Source organism: Pangasianodon hypophthalmus, chromosome 16 (assembly GCF_027358585.1).
Source record: "Pangasianodon hypophthalmus isolate fPanHyp1 chromosome 16, fPanHyp1.pri, whole genome shotgun sequence".
Lineage (NCBI taxonomy): Eukaryota > Metazoa > Chordata > Actinopteri > Siluriformes > Pangasiidae > Pangasianodon > Pangasianodon hypophthalmus.
This window is the reverse complement of record NC_069725.1, coordinates 12,860,954-12,880,309: the sequence shown is the minus strand read 5'-3', so window position 1 is coordinate 12,880,309 and position 19,356 is coordinate 12,860,954. Positions and strand designations below refer to the sequence as shown.

Genomic DNA, 19,356 nt, shown 5'->3' with positions numbered 1-19,356 from the left:
GGTACCTGAAATCATTTTTAAAGCTACGCTATATTCACAAGTGAAGGATGCATATTAAAGGTACAAAAGGTGTTGTACTATGTTTTTTTTTTTCAAAGAGTGTAGCTAGTAATAATTACTAAAAAAAAAAATAAAAAAAAAAAAAAAATAGTGGTTTTTAGCCTTAGGATAAACCCCTTGGAGATACATCTTTTCCCTGAGTTTGAGGTGTCAGACATTTTGCAAAGCACCAGATAGAAATTGGCTTTAATAAAGACATTCTGTGGAAAACAAACAAACAAACAAACAAACAAACAAACCCAAGACATTTATTCCACCTCCGTTTCCCAATCTGTGTTAAAGACCAGATTGGAATGTGGTTGTTGGAAAGCATGAAGCTCTTTCACTCCATTCTCAGTGCTGCCTGTTGTGCCATCGTGCCATAAATACGCAGGGTGTGTGTGTGTGTGTGTGTGTGGATAATCTACCTGCGCTCCCCATGAGCTGCGCCACGTTTACGCATACTGGCGCAGTGCTGCTGAGTGGCGGCGCTTTACAGCCAGGTGTGAAGCAAATGAGCCGCAGTGCTGCAGTGGAGACAGGAGACAGGAGACAGGAGGTTCAGTGGGCGCTCTGGGAATGGAAAGGGGGTCCTGATTGTAATTTTCGTTCAGAAGGTTAAAAAAAAATCTGTCTTTCGCATTTTTCTTTCCTGTTCCTTTTCCCTGGTGAAGAAACAATCTGTCTCGCGCGCCTGCGGAAGTCATCGTTCTCTGTTCTGTCGTTCACAATGCTATTTTTCACCCATCGTATTTCTGGCCATTTTCCACCTCCACTTTCTTTAGGTTGGGTTATTTTGTTTCACACGCGGAAAATAACCCAAAAAGAATGAGGCTAAGTTTGTTAGGCTTCCTGCTAATTATATCCATGTGATGCATCATTAAGTTACATGACAGCAAACACACACACACACACACACACTTTTGTCTTACTATCCTTGTGAGGACTTTCCACTGACATTATTAACGCACCTCATTAATGCTACATCTACACCTAAATCCCTAACCTTAACCTTAGAAACTAAAAGGAAATCTTTGGGCTCTTTTAGTATTTCTTTTCTTTTTTAAATGAATGCTGAAGTTTTTGTTTAAAAAAAAAAAAAAAGTCCAAATGCCAAATGTCCCTATAGGATCAAACCTATTCAGATATTCCTATCCATGCTCACAACACCACACAAGTCAAAAACACACCCAACATTGAAAAGACTAAAATATTTACAATAATGCGGACATAAATTATGAATCCCTGTAGGATTGCAGAACAAGGGGAATAGTAGCAAAGTGTGTATGTGTGCATGAAACACATACACACATTTGCTACTATGTGTATGTGTGTATGTGTGCATGCGACACAGCAGTGAAACTCCCATCTCTGACTTCATTCAGTGCTTTACAAAGAGTTAGTAAACATAAATTCGCTTCTTTTTGGAAGCAAGGTTTGCAGATCCCGAAATATGATGATATACACTTTGTTAACATTTTATTAGGTGCACTAGATTAGATACATACTATGTGTCTACACTTATTAGCTATTTAATCAGGTACAGCCACCAAATAGGTGCACTTTGTAGGTACATAAAGCACCATGGCATTATTAAAGTATTTTTACTTGTCACTTTACATCTACCTTTTAATTCTTGTTATTCCATTATGTAAGAATATGGCAAGAAACTACAACTCATCTTTGCATATTTGTGACTAATGATGTTGAGTAGGTCTGTGTGTGTGTAGGTGGGTGTGTGTGTGTGTGTAGGTGGGTGTGGGTGGGTGTGGATGGGTATGAATGTCCATATATGCGTTTAACACACCAGAAAATGCTAGCGTCATCAAGTAAGCACGTGTCTTAAAAGCATTAAATGTGCATTCATGCACATGTTTGCGATCTCATTTACTCCGATTTCTGCATGAGGATGCACTTTGGTTTACGGTGCTTTAGTTGCCTTTGCCCTCAACACACCTTGACCTTTGGACAGGCGAGGCGCCTCTCACACTTGTTGTTGCATCTGAAGTGGGACGGACACACTTACCTTCTGTCCAAGTCTACTTAAGACATTGAGCACATCGATCTGTGCTATAGATAAACTCGCATCTAGACAGCTTATATTATATTATCTTATATTGGATTAATGAAAACAAGCACCCTTTCACATACAAAGCTTACATACTTATAAACTAGTGTGCTAGAAAGGTGTTAAGGACCTGCTAATGTCATAATTAGATATAGATGCACACAGTGATTAATTATCATTTTTTGGAGTTGTCGAGCATCACCATTTGCCCCTTTTTGTGTCTGGCCTCATTTCGCAGGGGCATTTAGGAATAGAATAGCAAATCAAAATATAATGGCACTCCTGGGGAGGACCCCCATGGCTACTAACACAACACACAAGTGTGAGTGAGAGTGTGTGTATGTGTGAGGCAATGTGTGTTGTTTTAACCAGTGGGGGGCCAATAAGCTAGTAACCCAGCGTGGTACTATGGTCAAATGAGATCTCTTACAGAGTCAGGTTGTGTATGTGTGTGTGTGTGTGTGTGTGTGTGTGAGTGTGTGTGTGAGTGTGTGTGTAGTGTTCATATGCAAGATTTATTTAAATTAAATGCAAGATTTAATTCTGTAATGTAACTGTTCTGATTTGGAAATGATACTAACTATACATAAATCTAGGTTACTATAAAATAATCCCACTGTATTTGTATTTTTTATTTAATTACCTTTCGTTCTTAAATTTATTATTTCTAGCTAAGCAGGTAAATTCATACCTAATTAACAATTTAAAATAATTTAGTATGTCTACTTTAGAAATTTTAGGCTCTTCCTTAGAAAATGCTGACAGTTGTGCATTGACCATTTCCTTTCAGCTTTTAGTTTTTCAACTGATACAGAGTCAAATGAACTGTTACCTTCTCAAATAACTAGCTGACAGACAAATTCCCTCAAAAAAAAAGGAATTTCCCAAAATTTCAAAAAAGCTGACAATGCCAGTCATACCTCTATTATATTTGTATTGGGCATTTTAGATAAAATCATGGCTTTAATTTAAGAGTTCCACTAAAATACACAAAAGGACTAGTGACTGTGTTGAGTACTGTAATTTCAGATGTTGAAAGGTATTAGCACCTTAAAGAAAAGTAATAACGAGCAAAAAACAGAATATGTTAAAAAAAAAAAAGAATTTGTATATACACATATGCTAATTCGTGGAACAGGAATCAGGTTTTTACAGTGAGTACAGTGCGTATGGAGGTTATTTGGTTGATAGTGTCCTCTGGAAGCTGGTGGCCTTGGCATTATTTTGCTTTTGACTACTTCCCAGGATTGACTGATATAACTGTCTTTCAGTTTGCTTTTATTTGGGCCTTTTCTCTTTGGTGCAGCTACATTAGTACATTTTTATCTTGATGCTACTTGAAATGGATCTCAGCTTTTAAGTAGAAGTTACTTTCTATCTCCCTTGAGTGACTTGAAAATCACTTTGTAGTTTTCATTGCCCTTTACACATTCAGACTTTTGCGTAAATTAAAAAAAAAAATCAATGTCTAACAAGATTCTATTGTAGGCAACAAAATGATACGGAGCACTAACGTCCAACCCATTATGGCAGGAAAGCATCTCTTCTTGCCTGTCAGTCATGTTGTTTATCATTTCAGAAAGCTCCCTCTCTTGCTTATGGCATGCTTTTGGCAGGAACCCTGAATGAAGAGGCTGTATTTGTTTGAATTTTCAAAATAGCTAAAAGTCATTGACTATACCCTATTACAATGTACTATAAAAAAATTGAGAGTTTTCTTGCTTTGTCTCTGTATTTATAAGCATTTAAAATAATTTGAAATGAAACAATGGCTTTGCAATGTCAGTTTTAATTACAGGTTATTAAAATATATATTAATTCAGGCCTCTTTATACAATCACACCATTATTTTAAGTACTGTAGTACATCCTCCTTAAAATGATTTATATACACTGCTAAAGTTAATGTACAAGGTATGTGAAGCATATACAGCTCATATGATGGCTGCATGTGTGTGTGTGTGTGTGTGTGTGTGTGTGTGTGTGTGTGTGTGTGTGGTACTTCAGGCTTAAAGAAGGGACTGACGAAGATAATGATAAGGACCAGGTTTATCTCTGCAGTCTGGGTTCTGGGCAGCTCCACTTCACAGTATCCCAGACAGCTTTCCCGAAATTCCTCCCTCTGCATGCCAGCAACAAGCTACATAGACTCCAATTGCTATTACTGTATTATTGTAATATACTAATTCTTCATGAACACACACACACACATGGAACTATGTTGTTCCCCTGTCCCCTGTAACTCAGGATGATTTATCAGGCCCATGGGGAATAGCTGCAGAGACAACACACGGAAGTTTTGATTTAATGGCTGAATATTAGCTAAATAAATGTCCCCATGTTACCCTCCTCCTCCTTCCCACCTCAGCGGCACATAACTTCCCCTGTGTCAGGATCGCTCCATCCACATTTAAAACACAGTATCCTGTTTTCTGTAGCAGAGAGAGAGAGAGAGAGAGAAAGAGAGAGAGAGGACAAATGACTGAACGAGGGCTGCATGGACGCTGACCCTGGGAAAAGTCTCTGCTAAGGAAAGGCTATCACTCACTGGGAGGTTGGGAGGAGGTGAGTAGGTGGAGGAGAATAGAATGATCGAAGGACAGCATAGAAAAAAGTTTATAATGTTCAACACAGCGGTAACCTTGACACCACGCTGACCTCAAAAACCTCCAGTCTCAAATACTTCAGGACAAGTCCATTCAAAGATAAGAGGGGATCATGACCCCTCGCCCGAACACACACACACATACACACACACACACACAGTCACCTTCACGCAAACACCTGGGCTAAAACACAAAGACACACTCCTGCAATTTTACAGCATCAAGCTCCTAATGCGTGGCCCTTAAAGCAGGACAATGGTACACAAACATGGCCACGAGGGTCGTGCTCCCCGGCGTGACTCCTGCTGCTCTTTGAAGCCACGCGTACACAAGGACAATAGAGCCACTTACTGCAGCAAGGACACAAGGATGAGTGTGTGAAGTGTATGAGGCTGGAATTCCACTTGAATAGAGTTTCGGATATTCAGGAGATGACAAGATGTCTCTTTTTTGGGAGGGAAAGTAGATTCTGTTTTTCATGGACACTAATCTTCTAATCCCTCAGGACCTGTTGTCTAGTCCAGACTCACATTTCTCACTTGTGAAGCCTTATACATACATTTCCTATTACCTTCAATATAACTACTAAATAATGTGCTTTAAAAATACCTGACTTTAAGGGGTTAAAAGGTGATAACATAAGAGTAAGAGGACTCAGTAAACAAATCAGTTATGACTTAATTACGGGTGAAACGTTAGGACATTTCCAACTTCCCATTTTCAGAGTGTATGACATTCCATGACGTAACACAGTGGTGATGGTGCAGCTACTAAATTATTTGTTAGACAAACTGCTAGAATATATTGTAAACCATACTTTATCTAGTTTTAAGTAATTTATTAACACAACATATATTGCTGATATTGTTTTATGTAATTTTTACCTAGTACGTTTGTTCTTTAAATATTAGACAAATGGGAGATATGACAAACCAAGAGATCGAGTTTTTTTGTAAACGTTGCTCTGTTTACCAGTCGATCACAACATTAACAATATAATTACTTCAGCCTTCTTTTTCACAGTACACTGCCGTACTAGTACTGCATATCGTCACAGCCCTACATTCAATATTAGAGGGTTTAACATTTCGTGTATGAAAGGAAAGGTTAATGAGCTTAGCTTGCAAAATAGTTGCTCATGGAGCAGAGGCAATAGGGATCAGAGTTGCATGCAGTTCCCATAATGCCGAGCTCTGAAACTCATTGCTGGGGCAACAGAAACCATGACAGCAGCAGATAAGAGAGGCTAATTTGACCAATAGCAATAAAGGTGGTGTGCGGAGCCTCTGTGTCGCCACAAATTGACTCGTGCCAGCCTGGGTCGAACCCTCAGCACCATAAAGCCAAGCTGGAAGGCAACCTTTGATCGCCAACACAAGCGAGAGAGAGAGAGAGAGAGAGAGAGAGAGAGAAAGAGAGAGAGAGAGATGCAGATATTAACACAATTATTGTGTATATAGCTACATATACAGAAAATACAGCAAACATATAGAACTTGGATAACATTTTCTTTGTTTCCACTATCTGTTAAAATAATACCTAAATCTTGGAAAAAGGCAATAATGAAAATTAAATTTAAAAAGTGTGTGTAATATTAATTCTTGCCAACTATTGAGCTGTAGCACAAATAAATAAATGTGTGTATGTATTGTAGATGCTACAAGTAAAGCTGTCCAGAAACTAAGTGTTCACACTATATATATATATATATATATATATATATATATATATATGTATATATATATATATATATATATATATATATATATATATTATGTGATTGGATTGTAGTCTGGTTCACTTGTAAGTCACTTTGGATTAAAAATGTCTGCCAAATCAAGAAATTGAAATGTTTTGTTTTAAAACTTAATGTTTAGGTTTTAGCTAATAACAGAATGCTTACATCTGCACAATATCAGGTGGACAATACGGTTTGCATATCAGGCTTACAGCTGTGTTTACAGCCACTATAAATATGTTTGAGAGCATAAACAGCTTTGGAAATTTTTTCTTTTGAAAAATAACATAGACCCAACAGAACTTATGCCAAATCAGTAAATTGTTTTAGGCCTGTTTTTTTTTATTCACAAACTAATGAAAAATTTCTTTACTTTCTCTTTTTTGCATAGTTTAAAATAACTAACACTTTGATCATGATTGTATTTTATTTTTGTGTAAATATGGACATCTAGTGTGTCATCTAGATTTTGTTAATAAATCTTGATTGATTTCAAAGAGTATCAACAGTCTAGACAAAGACACAGGGACAATATTTGATACTGAGTTTTATAGTCAATAAAACAAAAGTGTAATTCCATTATATATCAACAAAGTACAGCAAAAATAAAATTAAGGTTAATATATTTGAAGAGAACAAAACAAACTCTTAAAATAATTAAAATAATCGCATCCCTTTTCAAAAGCTTTGGAAAAGTGAGTCATTGCACTTCAGATTAACGGACAGCATTACGAATCAGTAGAAGCAATGAGGAAACTTTAAAAGCCTGTGTGTGTGTCTGTGTGTGTCTCTGTGTACGTGTTCAAATGTCATTATGACCATAAAATATATTCCCTGCCAGGAAAAAAAGAAAGAGTATATTGAATAACTCGACTTGTCTGGACTGTTCCTATCTCAACATAAATAATGTATCTTAAAAAGTAATTATTTGTGAAGAAGCAAAACATGAAAAATTGTGGGGTTTTTTTATGTGCATTTGATTTTTGTCCTTCATTTTGGTTCTAGGTTAAAAACCTGTAATACCTTGTTGAGTCATCTGCTGTTGCTCACACCACAAATGTGAATAGGTATGACCTGAAATTTACACTGAACAACAAGACACTGAAGCATCGGTTACACTCTGTACAAACTGTATTATCAGTTCATATATTCCCATCGACTAGCATCCACCAGAGTCCGTTTTTTTTTTTTTGGTTTTTTTTGCTTGTTAGAGTCGGCTGTGTAATAGGTAGTTCTCGTCATAAAGTCTTTTTTCCTAGATTGCACTGGGGTGATTTTTAGGAACGGCAGTGTCTCGGGCTGCATCACGCTTGGGACAGTGCGCACCAGGTGTTCTGTGGGGCGATGGATGTCGGAGTGAACGAGTAGTCCTCGTATTTGATGTCCACATGGCCCGAGCTTGTGCTGCTTAACTGTGTTGAAGCCTTATGAAGAAAGAGACAAGGATAGAAGCATGGGTTACTCCACACGGCTTTGCAGCCTATTCTACTTACTCTACTTTCAATTTTTTCCATATTATTTGCCTTTTCTCTGATTGAAACATTCATACAAGACAATTCTTATGAATGGTTATGAATGATTAAGGTTAAGGTGAGAGATCACAGCTTTTCTAATGACTTCATTTGTAGAAAATGCAAGAAATCAATGTTAGAATTCCTATGTTTTTTTGTGCAATTGCTCAGCCTTACTATAGACTCACTGTCTGAGAACTTTAATCATTAAGACACAATAGCTCTCAGACTGAAACTACTCAATCAGTACTTAATTAATCAGCTACTGTATAATGTGATTTATCTGAGAGTGATAATGGGCTTAGTATTAATGAATACCTGTGTGACAGACACAACCGTTTGACCGGCGTATGGTGAGGCGGCAATGTTGGGTTCACTTTTTATTGTTGAAGCATTCTCTGAAATGGGATGGGAGCTAGGAGAGGTAGTGCCAGACACAGAAGACCCTAAAGGACCACAAAATGTGAAAAAAAAAAAACAATTAAATTAAGCAAACCCAATAAGAGACATCACAAAATTAGCAGACTTACGTAGGTCAGATAATGATCAGATATTCAAAGATGGCCTGACGCCTCTCTATAGACACTGCTTGTTTCTTTAACCACAAATCCATTAAATCCAGAAAAAACAGTGTAACTGGATGCTCACTTTCTCTCACTCACTCACTTTTGCTTCTTCTATTCTTTCACACACCCCATATGTCTCTCCACACGTTCTTGCAATCCCCTCTCCCTCTCTTTCATCCCAATCACTCATCTTAACTTTCTTCCAAAAATGAACTGCCCCTTCATTCCACCTCATCTCACACCACTTTCACTAAAGCAGTGCAAAATCATTGATACTGTGATACAGTCAGAACATTTATCATTTATCAGTGCACTTATCAACATACGGCATACTCATGACTGATGAATATGTATTTCATAAAAAAATAGCAAGACTCAAAAACATGTCAAAATGTAAAATTAATGAGAACAGATGGTCACATTAATCACAGTATACTTAGCTATAGCTGGATAGTAAATTTCAAATCCTAGGTTTGCATTCATTTTGATTCATATTGTGTGCTATTATTGTTTAAAGCTATGTATTAACAACATCTCTTACCTGAGGAAGCTTTGGTTTTAGGTATCTTGGGCTTGCGTTTCCTCGTCTGAATGCTTTCTTTCTTCATAGCTAGTGGCCTGGGTACCTATAGGATGACAGAACTGAGAGGTAAGACCCTCTAGGAAAATATACTACTCATTAAAGATGGAGATATACATTATAACATTGCAACTGAATGAAATGACACTAAATTTATAATCATATCCAGAACCAGTTTGGAACCAGAGGGCCATAACTGAAAATTTGGGATGCATGAAAATTGCCATACATTAAATGAATCTAATATTAAAAACCATCAATTTTCAACCAGTTATGATTATATTATCATAACCTAATACATTTAACTTGCTCACTGAGCATTTATGCTAAGAACGCTATAGATTTGTTTGGAAGGGCATTAGAGTGATTTAATCCTGAGAGTCTCTGGAGCTAAGAATGTATACAGAGCACATTTCTACATGAATATATTAGAATAAGATCCAATATATATTACATGAACCTCGATACTGACCCCGTGAAGCTTCATGTAGAGGCCACAGGCATTACACACAGGCTCCCCCTCTGCATTTCTTCTCCACAGTGTGGTCGTGCTGGTATGACAGTTAGTGCAACACAGGCCTGCCCGCCGGGACGTAGTCTGCTGCAGATACACAAAAACAGTTCATATAGACCACAAAATAGCAGCAAGTGTTTTTCTTCTTGACAAAAATGACCAAAAGGTTGATTGTATGTGTGTGTGGGTACATTCAGTGAGTCAAAGCGAATGAAGAAAGACAGGAGCAGAGGAAAACTAGGACCTGATAGGAATAGATAGTTCTTAGAAAAGGTAACATTCTTAAAAATTCATTAGCGCTGTATCAACAGGCTGCGTTCTACCAATAAATAGCTTTGAATTAGACATACTGTGCATCATATTTGTCCCATGCTCAGTTCGCAAAAATTTTATTAAATAATTTCAAAAATATCATATTCACACATCCTCTAATTACACACAGTGTTGACTTATATACCATGGTAACAAGTAATGGCTTAGGTTTTATTGTAACATGCAAAACATGTGCTCAGGTGCTGGAAACCAGGAAAACTAATAGACTCATTTTTATTGCAATGCTTTCTGCTCATGGGTAGAGAGATTTCCTCGCTCATGCACACAGTAGCTACCACATGGAGTTTTGAATCCTGTTCTAAATACGGACGGACTCAAGGACAAGGTCACTAAACGGCAAATAAAAACAGAGATGTGGAAAGGGTGCGCTAAGTGTGCTAATTCACAGCTGCAGACACACACACTGAGAAAGAGACAGACAGAGAGAGAGAGAGAGAGAGAGAGAGAGAGAACTCTTGGGAAGCAAGACAGCAGTGAAGGTCTCTCTACCTCTGTGACCTCCTACAAGTGGCCCTGAGATAAGCACTCTTTCCATTTCTCTTGTTTTTAAATGCATATATGTTTCTCTCTTTCCACTGTTTTTTTTCTGATTCAACATTGATTGCCAAATAATCCTTTTACAGAATGAGAGTGAAAAAAACTGTGGACCTATTTACACCAAATATTGCTTAACTTAACACTTATTAGGGTTTAGATCTCTTTAAAGTTTAAATATCACGACAAGTTGCATATATAGTCTGGACAAAATACCTTATTTTGATTGCTACATATTTAAAAAGCTGTATGTCCTGAAATATATTAGACTAAGCCACACTGTCCAGTATACTGACCAGTATTATTAAAACCAAAATGATGCTTTTTGGTATTGCATGATTTCTGTGAGACTCCCTGATGTTATTATTGCAGCAATATCGCAATAAGAATGATATGTCTTGCAGCCCTGAACCTGGAGCACTCACCAGTCGTTTCTGGGGTTTGATGAGAGGCCGGTTGATGCCGTTCATCTTGTGGTAGAGGCCGCAGGCGTTGCACAGGTAATGGCCGGTTCCGTCGCGCCTCCACAGCGGAGTGGAGATGGAGCCGCAGTTCACACACTCTCGTCCCTCCACCGCCATCTCATCCAACATTTCTGCATGAAAAACACAAAGCTTTCTCATTTCTGCTGGCCACCTTTCACTTGTTACACTTTTCTATGCAATACTATTGATTTTTTTCCTAATTCACTTCTGCATCATTCATTCTAAAATCAAAATTCTAGTTGAAGTGATGTCAGTTAAGGTTTTGAGATCATTTCACCCTAGATTAAGAATAATAAATAATACTAATTCTATTAACAGGGTGCAGGAAAAATATGGATACAGGAGTAATACTATCTTATATCATTAAAATCAGGCTATAAAACTATTATTATTATTATTATTATTATTATTTTAAATAGTATTCTCGTTTTATCTGTGTAAAAGTATGTCCATAAATAAAGAACTGTGTTCCACTTAATGTGGAAACAAACAACAGGCAAAGGTTACATTAAGTCAAATGGCTTTGCAGATGACCTAGAAATCATTTTATTTCCTGCTCAAAGCCTGTAAGATAAAAACACTAGTTTTACTCTAATATTACACTAATGATTATAAATAGAGGCAAATATTTAAACAACTAAGATTTGAGAAATATATTGGATATACTGTGCAAAAGAAGGTTGGAGAGGTGGAGAAAAACCAGATAAACAACTTCAGCATGTATTTGTTGAACGCAGCGCAGTCACTCTGCTTTCTTTAGGCCTGTATTTGGGCTTTGCAGTAGATTAGTGGTGAATATGCGCGGGCATCTTGATTAGCTGTGTGTGTGATGAATGTGTCCGTTTGGCCTGGCGCGGTGGAATTAAGAGGCGCGCGCGGACCGATGAGACAGCACGCGGAATGTATCAATACGGGGGACACTGGGGGTAAGCAGTGTGTGTGTGTGTGTGTGTGTGTGTGTGTGTGTGTGTGTGTGTGTCTGACAAGGCCGGGTCGAATGGCTATGGGGCTCTTATCAGTGTTAAAGATCCAGGAGTTCCCAATCAATCAGGCCACATGACACGCGACGCCCTCCTGCATTTAATGGCTGGAATTCCACATTTCAAAGAATTAAGTGAACGAATTTTAGCAAGAGAAATAAATAAATAAATAAATAAAAACAGCAGCAGCAGCAACAACAACAATAATAATAGCAGCAACAGCAACAACAACAACAACAACAACAACAACAATAATAATAATAATAATAATAATAATAATAATAATAATAATGATAATGATGATGGATATAGGATTAACCTTTCAGAATATTTCTCTAGGCCTTTCTGTTGTTCTGTTATTATATGAGACTTTATATGACATTATGGACCTAAATACATAAACCACAAGCTCGTCACTAAAATGTGTGAAATTTATAGGGCAATATAGTTTGTAGGCGATGTGCTCTTTCAAAGATAACATTACGACAAAGTGAATGAGTCCAGCAGTCTGTTATGACAAGCTGCGTACCAAATTACATGACATTCCCATATTTCAGGAGTGTGCTGGCTCACAGGCTCCTGCTGCATTATGTGTCATGTATCAGACGATGAGCCTCTGACTGTGTGTTTAGGTAAGTCTGATCAATGTGGCACTGAGGCAGTTGCCAGTGCTCAGAAGTCTGCACTCATAGCCTTGGCTTTCATCAGTTCACACCCAAACGATGTTTAATTAGCATCTAAAGTGTATTAGCAGCATATGTGTATTAGTTGAAGGAGCACAGCTTTTAGCTTTGATTAACAGGAATAACCATCTTACTATACAGCATCAACAGACTGACACAATCACAATAGCTTGCCATTCTTGTGGCTGTTTGGCCATAGAGAAAACCTAAAACCCATTCATCTGTCATTAAATTACTGCAATAAACGTGAGATCACAGCATCAAACGAGACCCCTCCCTTTCATTCCAACCATTTTTGCTTGCTGACTTGAAAAAAAAAAAAAAAAAGGTCACATTACACAATTACACCTCATATTAGAGTAGAGTAGTAGTATAGAGTAGCTGCACCTTTGTTCCGTGAATTTATAGGCTCATTCTTTCTATTCAGTTAATTTATAAAATTTAGTGCCTACAATGAGAATAATAAATGACGTTATAGTATCACAATAATAAATTCATAATAATAAATTAATTCCTTATATATTTATATGCATTTTGTACATTTTGCTATTTGCATACTGTAGCTTTATATATATATATGTACAAAATGTACAAAATGCATATAAATATATAAGGAATTAATTTATTATTATCAATTTATTATTGTGATTGATATATATATATATATATATATATATATATATATATATATATATATATATATATATATATATATATAATTTGTTGTATGTTGTATAAGTTGTATGTTTTTATTTCTTCCTTTGTATATTTTATATAAATAGCCTACAGTTGTTTTTAATATCTGCCAGCGCCTGACAAGTAACAACCTGACTGTAACTAATGAATAGAAAGTAGTTTGTGGGACAAAGTGATAATTTAATTTGTGAATGAGGGATCTCAAGAGGAAATAATAATATCTTGGCTTCAGGTGTGATTTCAGGAGTCCAGTGGTGAATTCAGTGGACCAGGTGCAGTGCGTATGTTTGCAAAACAAAATTATATTAAATTAAATTGTACTATTTATAATTAAAATTATACTAAATAAATTTGTGCAAGATGAAATAATAATTTAAAAAAGTTGAAAAGACTGAGGAAAGGTGTGTCATCAATGAGTAAAAGAATAAAATGTGGGACAGTAGTATTTTTTTTTTGTCATTAGAGATACGCACCTAGACCGGTCCTTCTGCCTGTCAGAGTTCCCTGGCGTCCCTGTAGTCCGATCATACCGCTGTCGAAATGACCAGGAGCCCATGATCCGCTCACGTCGGGGCCCATGTACGCGTAAGGGCTCGAATAAGACGCGCCCACGGAGCGCACCAGAGCACCACTGTACTGGTCGTGGCCGCGCGCGCCGCCGCTCAGCGCCAGCGGACTCTGATAGGACGCGGGGTCGCGAGCGCCACAGCTGCCGCCGCCGCCGGTCGCAGGGGGACTGTGTGTGTAGGAGAAAGCGGCGGAGGGCGCGTGAGCATGCGGGCTTCCAGCGCCGAACGACGAGCCGTCAGCTGCAGATTGCGGTGGCCATGCGTGATGGTGGCCGGCGAGCGCGTGCGTCTGGTGCGTGGGTTCGCACGGCTGCAGGTAGGGCAGCGACTGCAGCACGGCGGCGGGTACACGCGTGCTGGGCACGTACACGGGCGAGCTGGCCGGTGCGTGCACGTAGTTCCCGGAGTCGTGCCCGTACGGGGATGGGTTGGAAGGTATGGCCAAGCTCGAGTACATGCTGCACGACCAAATCTCCTAAACTGTTCGTACGAAAAGTAATATCTCGAGAAAAAAAAAAAAGAAGAAAAAAAAAGAAATAACAAAAACAAAAACAAAGAAAATAATGATCAGTGCAAGTGAAGTTCGTCCAGAAGCTCCACTCCGGTAGGTTCGGCCAGACAAGACTCCTCTCCTGACAAGAAAAGGAAAAAAGAAGGAAAAAGAAAAAAAAAATTAAATGATTTTTCTCCGAAAACAAAGTAGCCTACATGTCACTATCCGTCTTAATTAGCATCTAAAAAAACAAGGAGTCAAAGTCTGGGCTGAGGCAGCTCCTCGGTCGTGACAGCGGATAGTAATCAGAGCCACATGGCCAGATTTCAGCTGTCTTCAGACAAACCAGCGGCGATTTTTCCAATAACATGCAACAAACCACGAAAATTACTGCAAAGCCGCCGTCTAAAGTAAACATCCAGATTGTAATACCATCAAAGTAAAACTGGATTCATTTTAAATGCATATTCGTTAATGCATCATTCTGATAGATGGTTAATGAAAGGAAATAACATTAGAGTTGTGCTATCTTTGCGTGCAGATACTGGAATAAGACTAACCATGTCCAGTATCTAGACTACTCGAACCAGGTCAATGAAACACAGCCGACTGGAGCAAATCAAGAACCACAGAGATAACCAAGGCACAATCTCTTGATACATATATTTTATCATTGGAAACGCATAAAAACAGATGATAGCCGCGCGCGCAGCGCTAATACAATTTTATCCTGGAGCTCTCGTCGCATTATCTCACCAGATAAGGGCGCTGGGCGATAAAGTTCGGCTCCCTCTTTCCCCCCAGTCGAGCAGCACCTCAGGCGAAGGCTCCTCTTCTCCGCGTCCTCGGATTAATTATAAGGAATGCAAGGATTGTCGTGGGAAACGCAGAAGCCTGTGTTTAAAACGCGAAAAGTTTTCTCCTCGCGCGTTGCGACTCGGTATCACAGGCTGATAGCACCTCATATAACCGTTCCCCGATTCGCCCTCTATACTTCACGGCGAGAGCCAAGTCACGTGACTCAGCGCCCGAAGGTAGGACCCATAGCGAAGGAGGAGAGGCGGACTCGGGCTACGGCCAACAGGCACACACTACCACACTAACTAGCAGCTTATGTCAAAATAGTACGCCGCCTAGGTGGGCCTGCTGCTCTGGCGTACTGTTTAGTAAGGAAGTGCGCATTTAAAGGACTTATTTATAGGAATTATAACCAGCCGTGTTCTCCATTCAGCCTGAGAGATGTACTCTGATGAAATTGTTTCCAGCTTTATATGAGAATTAGTCACATTTTAGAAGAAGGTTTTGGGAATTTAACCCGAATTTTTTAGGAATTAGTGCACACCCGACACTGTGCAAATAAACATTTAAGAATAAAAGTAATATCAGAATATTTTCGGTTGCTGCGTCATTTATTTTCTAGAGAAAAAAAAAAGTTTTCATTGAACATAAAAACAGAGGCACAGCGCGCTCTTGTCCTGGTAGCATATTGGCAGGGATTTTAATTGAGCAGTCTTGTAAAAATAAAAATCTTGCAGTAAAATAATCTCGGCGTCCGTACGAGAGCCATAGGATCGCTTTTATGGCCCGTTAAATCTGGATGAGTTCTCTATAAAAGCAGCAGGCAGATAAGGCAGATACGAGTGACAGCTTTAACATGGAGCTCCAACAATCGGCACCACAGATTTAACTGTTATTATACCTGGAGGTGATGGTTAAAACCAGGCACCCCAGGTTTCATCAGTAAAATTAAGTAAAAAATAATAAATAAATAAATAAATAAGCATTGCTGATCGTTAAGGTGTCCTGAGAAAATATAGAAAATATTATAGAAAAATAGAACATATTATAGAAAGAGAAGAATAGAAAATATTATAGAAAATATATCTGATCAAAGATAATTAGCATAAATTCATCATGCTTTTGCGCCCGCGTGCTTGAAGTGGATCTAATAAGTCTAAATAGGAGTCTATAATTACTGCTTATCTACATATTTACTTGACGGTATATGATACAGGTATCGAGTAATCTATCAGACAGGCAAAAGAAGACATTTATTATTTATTCCAATTTTAGCTACAAGTAATAGATTCAGTATTGAGCACAAATTAAATAAATAAATATTGAACAAATAAGCCAACATTTAAACAAGTCAGTAATAAGTAGGTCTAATTCGTATACAGAAAGTGAACTAAGTAATTATTAATTCGGAATCTCTACGACTGTTTACAGATTGTAATGCATCAGTATATTTCACAAATTTCTCTTAGTGTGATTATTTAACAATAGCTGGCTAGGGAGTTGGCGCATGCGTCGTAGGTGTCTTGTGAGCTTGCAGTTAATGCAGTGTAAAACACTTCATCTTCTTTTCTAATCAACAATCTATTCTCAGAACATCAGTCAAGAATGTGACATTTTATTTATTTATTTATTTATTTATTTATTTATTTATTTCCCTATTTATTTATTTATTTATTTATTTATTTATACCAGCCCCATGTTGGGAAAAAAATAGTTTTAATATTTATAACTTTGGCACATATGTCCTATATACATTCATATTGGCCACCATACGAATCAGGGACATAGGTCAGGCATACAGACTCCACAGACTTAATATTCATGTAAGCCATTAATCAAATAATGTCAGACTATTAGTTTTGCAGAACTGTTGAGAGTACAGGTGATAAAGCAGGCTGCTTTTCAAAGGACAACAAATGAGGCGTGTATGCCAAGCCCCAGTAACAGCATGGCATGCTATTAAAATCGATAAGTGCAAATTAAGACTGAACAAATACTTGATTTTTTAAAAATATTCTATTTATTTATTTATTACTGTGTGTAGAAAAAAATGAAGTATCAGTAGAACAATGCAGGATAGAAAAACCAGGCTTTAGGCTAAGGTAAGCTGATAAAGAAGAACAATAACATCAAAAAAAAAAAAAAAAAAGAAAACCTCAAACACATTTTATGTGAATTTATAGCCTATAATCATTTTTATTTTAGTGTAGCTAAAGTATCATCCAACATCTCCTCTGTCAACGGTGTATTTGTGAATGATACATTTCTGGCTATTAAGATAAAGACGTGTCATGAATTGGTGATATAAACAGTATAAGATATGAGGAGAACCGCATGAGGCTCAACTCTGAACAAACAGCATCCCTGACAAAAGCACGGACATTATGCATGCAATAAGCATAATAACCTCTTCGGATAACATATCAGACTAAATTATAGCTTAATCCTTACCCATTGCACTGCTACTGATTTAATACACTTCACATTTTGTTCTAATCGCAAATAATGTAATCCTGATATAGACCTAAGTATAAGTGCGGCTATAGTTAAGCCTTGGATGTGTTGAAATAGCCTAATAAACTAATATGCAACCTGGACAAACTTCACACACGTAAAAAGAATATTATTACATGATCTCAAACAGAGGAGACTGGAAGACAGGAAGGAATTTTTTTTGTGTGTGTATTAATGTAATATTAATATGGTTTTGATATATCCAGATTATATACGTTTAGATCTATATATTGAGATTATATGCATGGATTAGGAGTGCATATGCATTAGCTGTAGCTCTCCAGTGTCCGTTCCTGAGCTGGATGAAGGTTGATAAGCGCGCTTATGGATGAGGTGTGTGTCGCGAGGCCTTTCCCTGCGCGCGCCTCATCGCGCTGTCTGTCACGCGCAGCGCGCGCTTCTGCGGTTCACACTCTGGTTAAGTAAATAACTTTTAAATCACTGCGGATTGTAAATCTCCTCGCTATAATTGATGCAGTCGGGTATGACGTTTTTTTTAACAACACAGCTCCACTGTGAAATACCCTCGTAGTCCAGTGTAGCGCGTTTTCAAGCACAAAATCTGGAAACGCAGATGGAGTTAACGCTAAGATCACTGTTAGAGACACTGTTAGAAGAACAGTCTCAAAGCGAGGAAACAGAACCTACAAAAACATGCATGGGCTCTTCAACAATTCAAATGATTTTATGCTATTATTCATGCTATTATTCATTTGTGGTAGAAAACAATTTACTGATCATTGAATGCATTGACGTCATGATGCTTAGGCCTGCTGTTTATTTCTTGCCAGCATTAGTGTTAGAATACATTTATTACATTTTTTGAGATTGTGTGGTGTTTATGTGGGGAGATTATGTCTAAATGTTGCTGCAGTCTCTAAAGGATAACCAAAAACAATTTCAGGAATGTATGTACAGATGGAGTTTATAGAAATCCTAATGCATTTGTCTTAATGTTTCGAACCCTTTCAGAGCTTGTGTGTTTTTTTTTTTTTAGTCCAAAAAGCAGACAAAATCCTCTGAAGTCTTAGATTTAGATCTATTTTAAAGTTGTTTTTAGTCTCTGAATGACTGCATTTGGCTATACTTAAAAAGTGATAGATATCTGGAAATGTGACTGTTGTTTGGAGAATTGGATTTTTTTTTTTGGAACTTTTTTTGTTTCCTATATTGGGTCAGTGTCATTACATCATCATGTATGACCTTATGCTTGTGTCCTTATTAGATTGTGTGATAATGTTTTCACTGATGCAATTACTTCACATGAGAGATTGTAACTTGTGCCTTTGTCATCTTGACAGATCGTTTTAATTGTGCTTCATTTCTTGATTAAGATTGTACAGTAACTGAAGTAGTATTGTGTCTATCCTGGCCTTGAGTGAAGGACAGATGTGATTGCATTAGTCACTTAATCATTGCTCCAACCCCCGTTTGTTCTGTACTCTGTAATGCTTTTCATTCTGTTTCTTTGTGTGTGTGTGTGTGTGTGTGGTGTATTCCAGAAGCCTACTGCTTCATGGAGCAGCAGAAGCAGGCTGGGGAATGCAGTGTTGGAGTCAGGCTAATCTGACTGAGCAGTCTGCCTGTCTGCCGCAGCCCTATCTGTGCTCTCAGTTCTCACCCCCTCACTCCCTATCTCTGCTCCTGCAC

At 37.9% G+C, this 19,356-nt stretch overlaps 1 protein-coding gene across 3 annotated transcripts; it reads right to left on the bottom strand.

The window, feature by feature from the left end:
- Positions 1 to 6,984: 6,984 nt before the first annotated feature.
- Positions 6,985 to 15,975, bottom strand: gata5 (GATA binding protein 5). 3 transcript variants are annotated; one of them, XM_026920267.3, is made up of 7 exons: positions 15,151 to 15,975; positions 13,806 to 14,533; positions 10,914 to 11,083; positions 9,580 to 9,705; positions 9,069 to 9,153; positions 8,280 to 8,407; positions 6,985 to 7,874 (listed from the first exon to the last, which is right to left on the bottom strand). In XM_026920267.3, the coding sequence occupies exons 2-7, from the start codon at positions 14,356 to 14,358 to the stop codon at positions 7,755 to 7,757; spliced, it is 1,182 nt and encodes a 393-aa protein (XP_026776068.1). In that variant the 5' UTR covers positions 14,359 to 14,533; positions 15,151 to 15,975; the 3' UTR covers positions 6,985 to 7,754. The 3 variants fall into 3 exon arrangements, with proteins under 3 accessions (XP_026776068.1, XP_026776067.1, XP_053096959.1); XM_026920266.3 differs by having other exon boundaries at positions 9,580 to 9,708; positions 15,151 to 15,967; XM_053240984.1 differs by lacking the exon at positions 15,151 to 15,975 and having other exon boundaries at positions 9,580 to 9,708; positions 13,806 to 15,051.
- Positions 15,976 to 19,356: the final 3,381 nt, after the last annotated feature.

Excerpts from the sequence above, each read along its gene's own strand:
- gata5 (XM_026920266.3), bottom strand. The coding sequence starts at position 14,358 with ATGTACTCGAGCTTGGCCATACCTTCCAACCCATCCCCGTACGGGCAC. Across the intron at positions 11,084-13,805 it reads AGGCAGAAGGACCGGTCTAG|AAATGTTGGATGAGATGGCG; the intron begins GTGCGTATCTCT and ends TTTTTCATGCAG. Across the intron at positions 8,408-9,068 it reads TAAAACCAAAGCTTCCTCAG|GGTCTTCTGTGTCTGGCACT; the intron begins GTAAGAGATGTT and ends GTGGTCCTTTAG.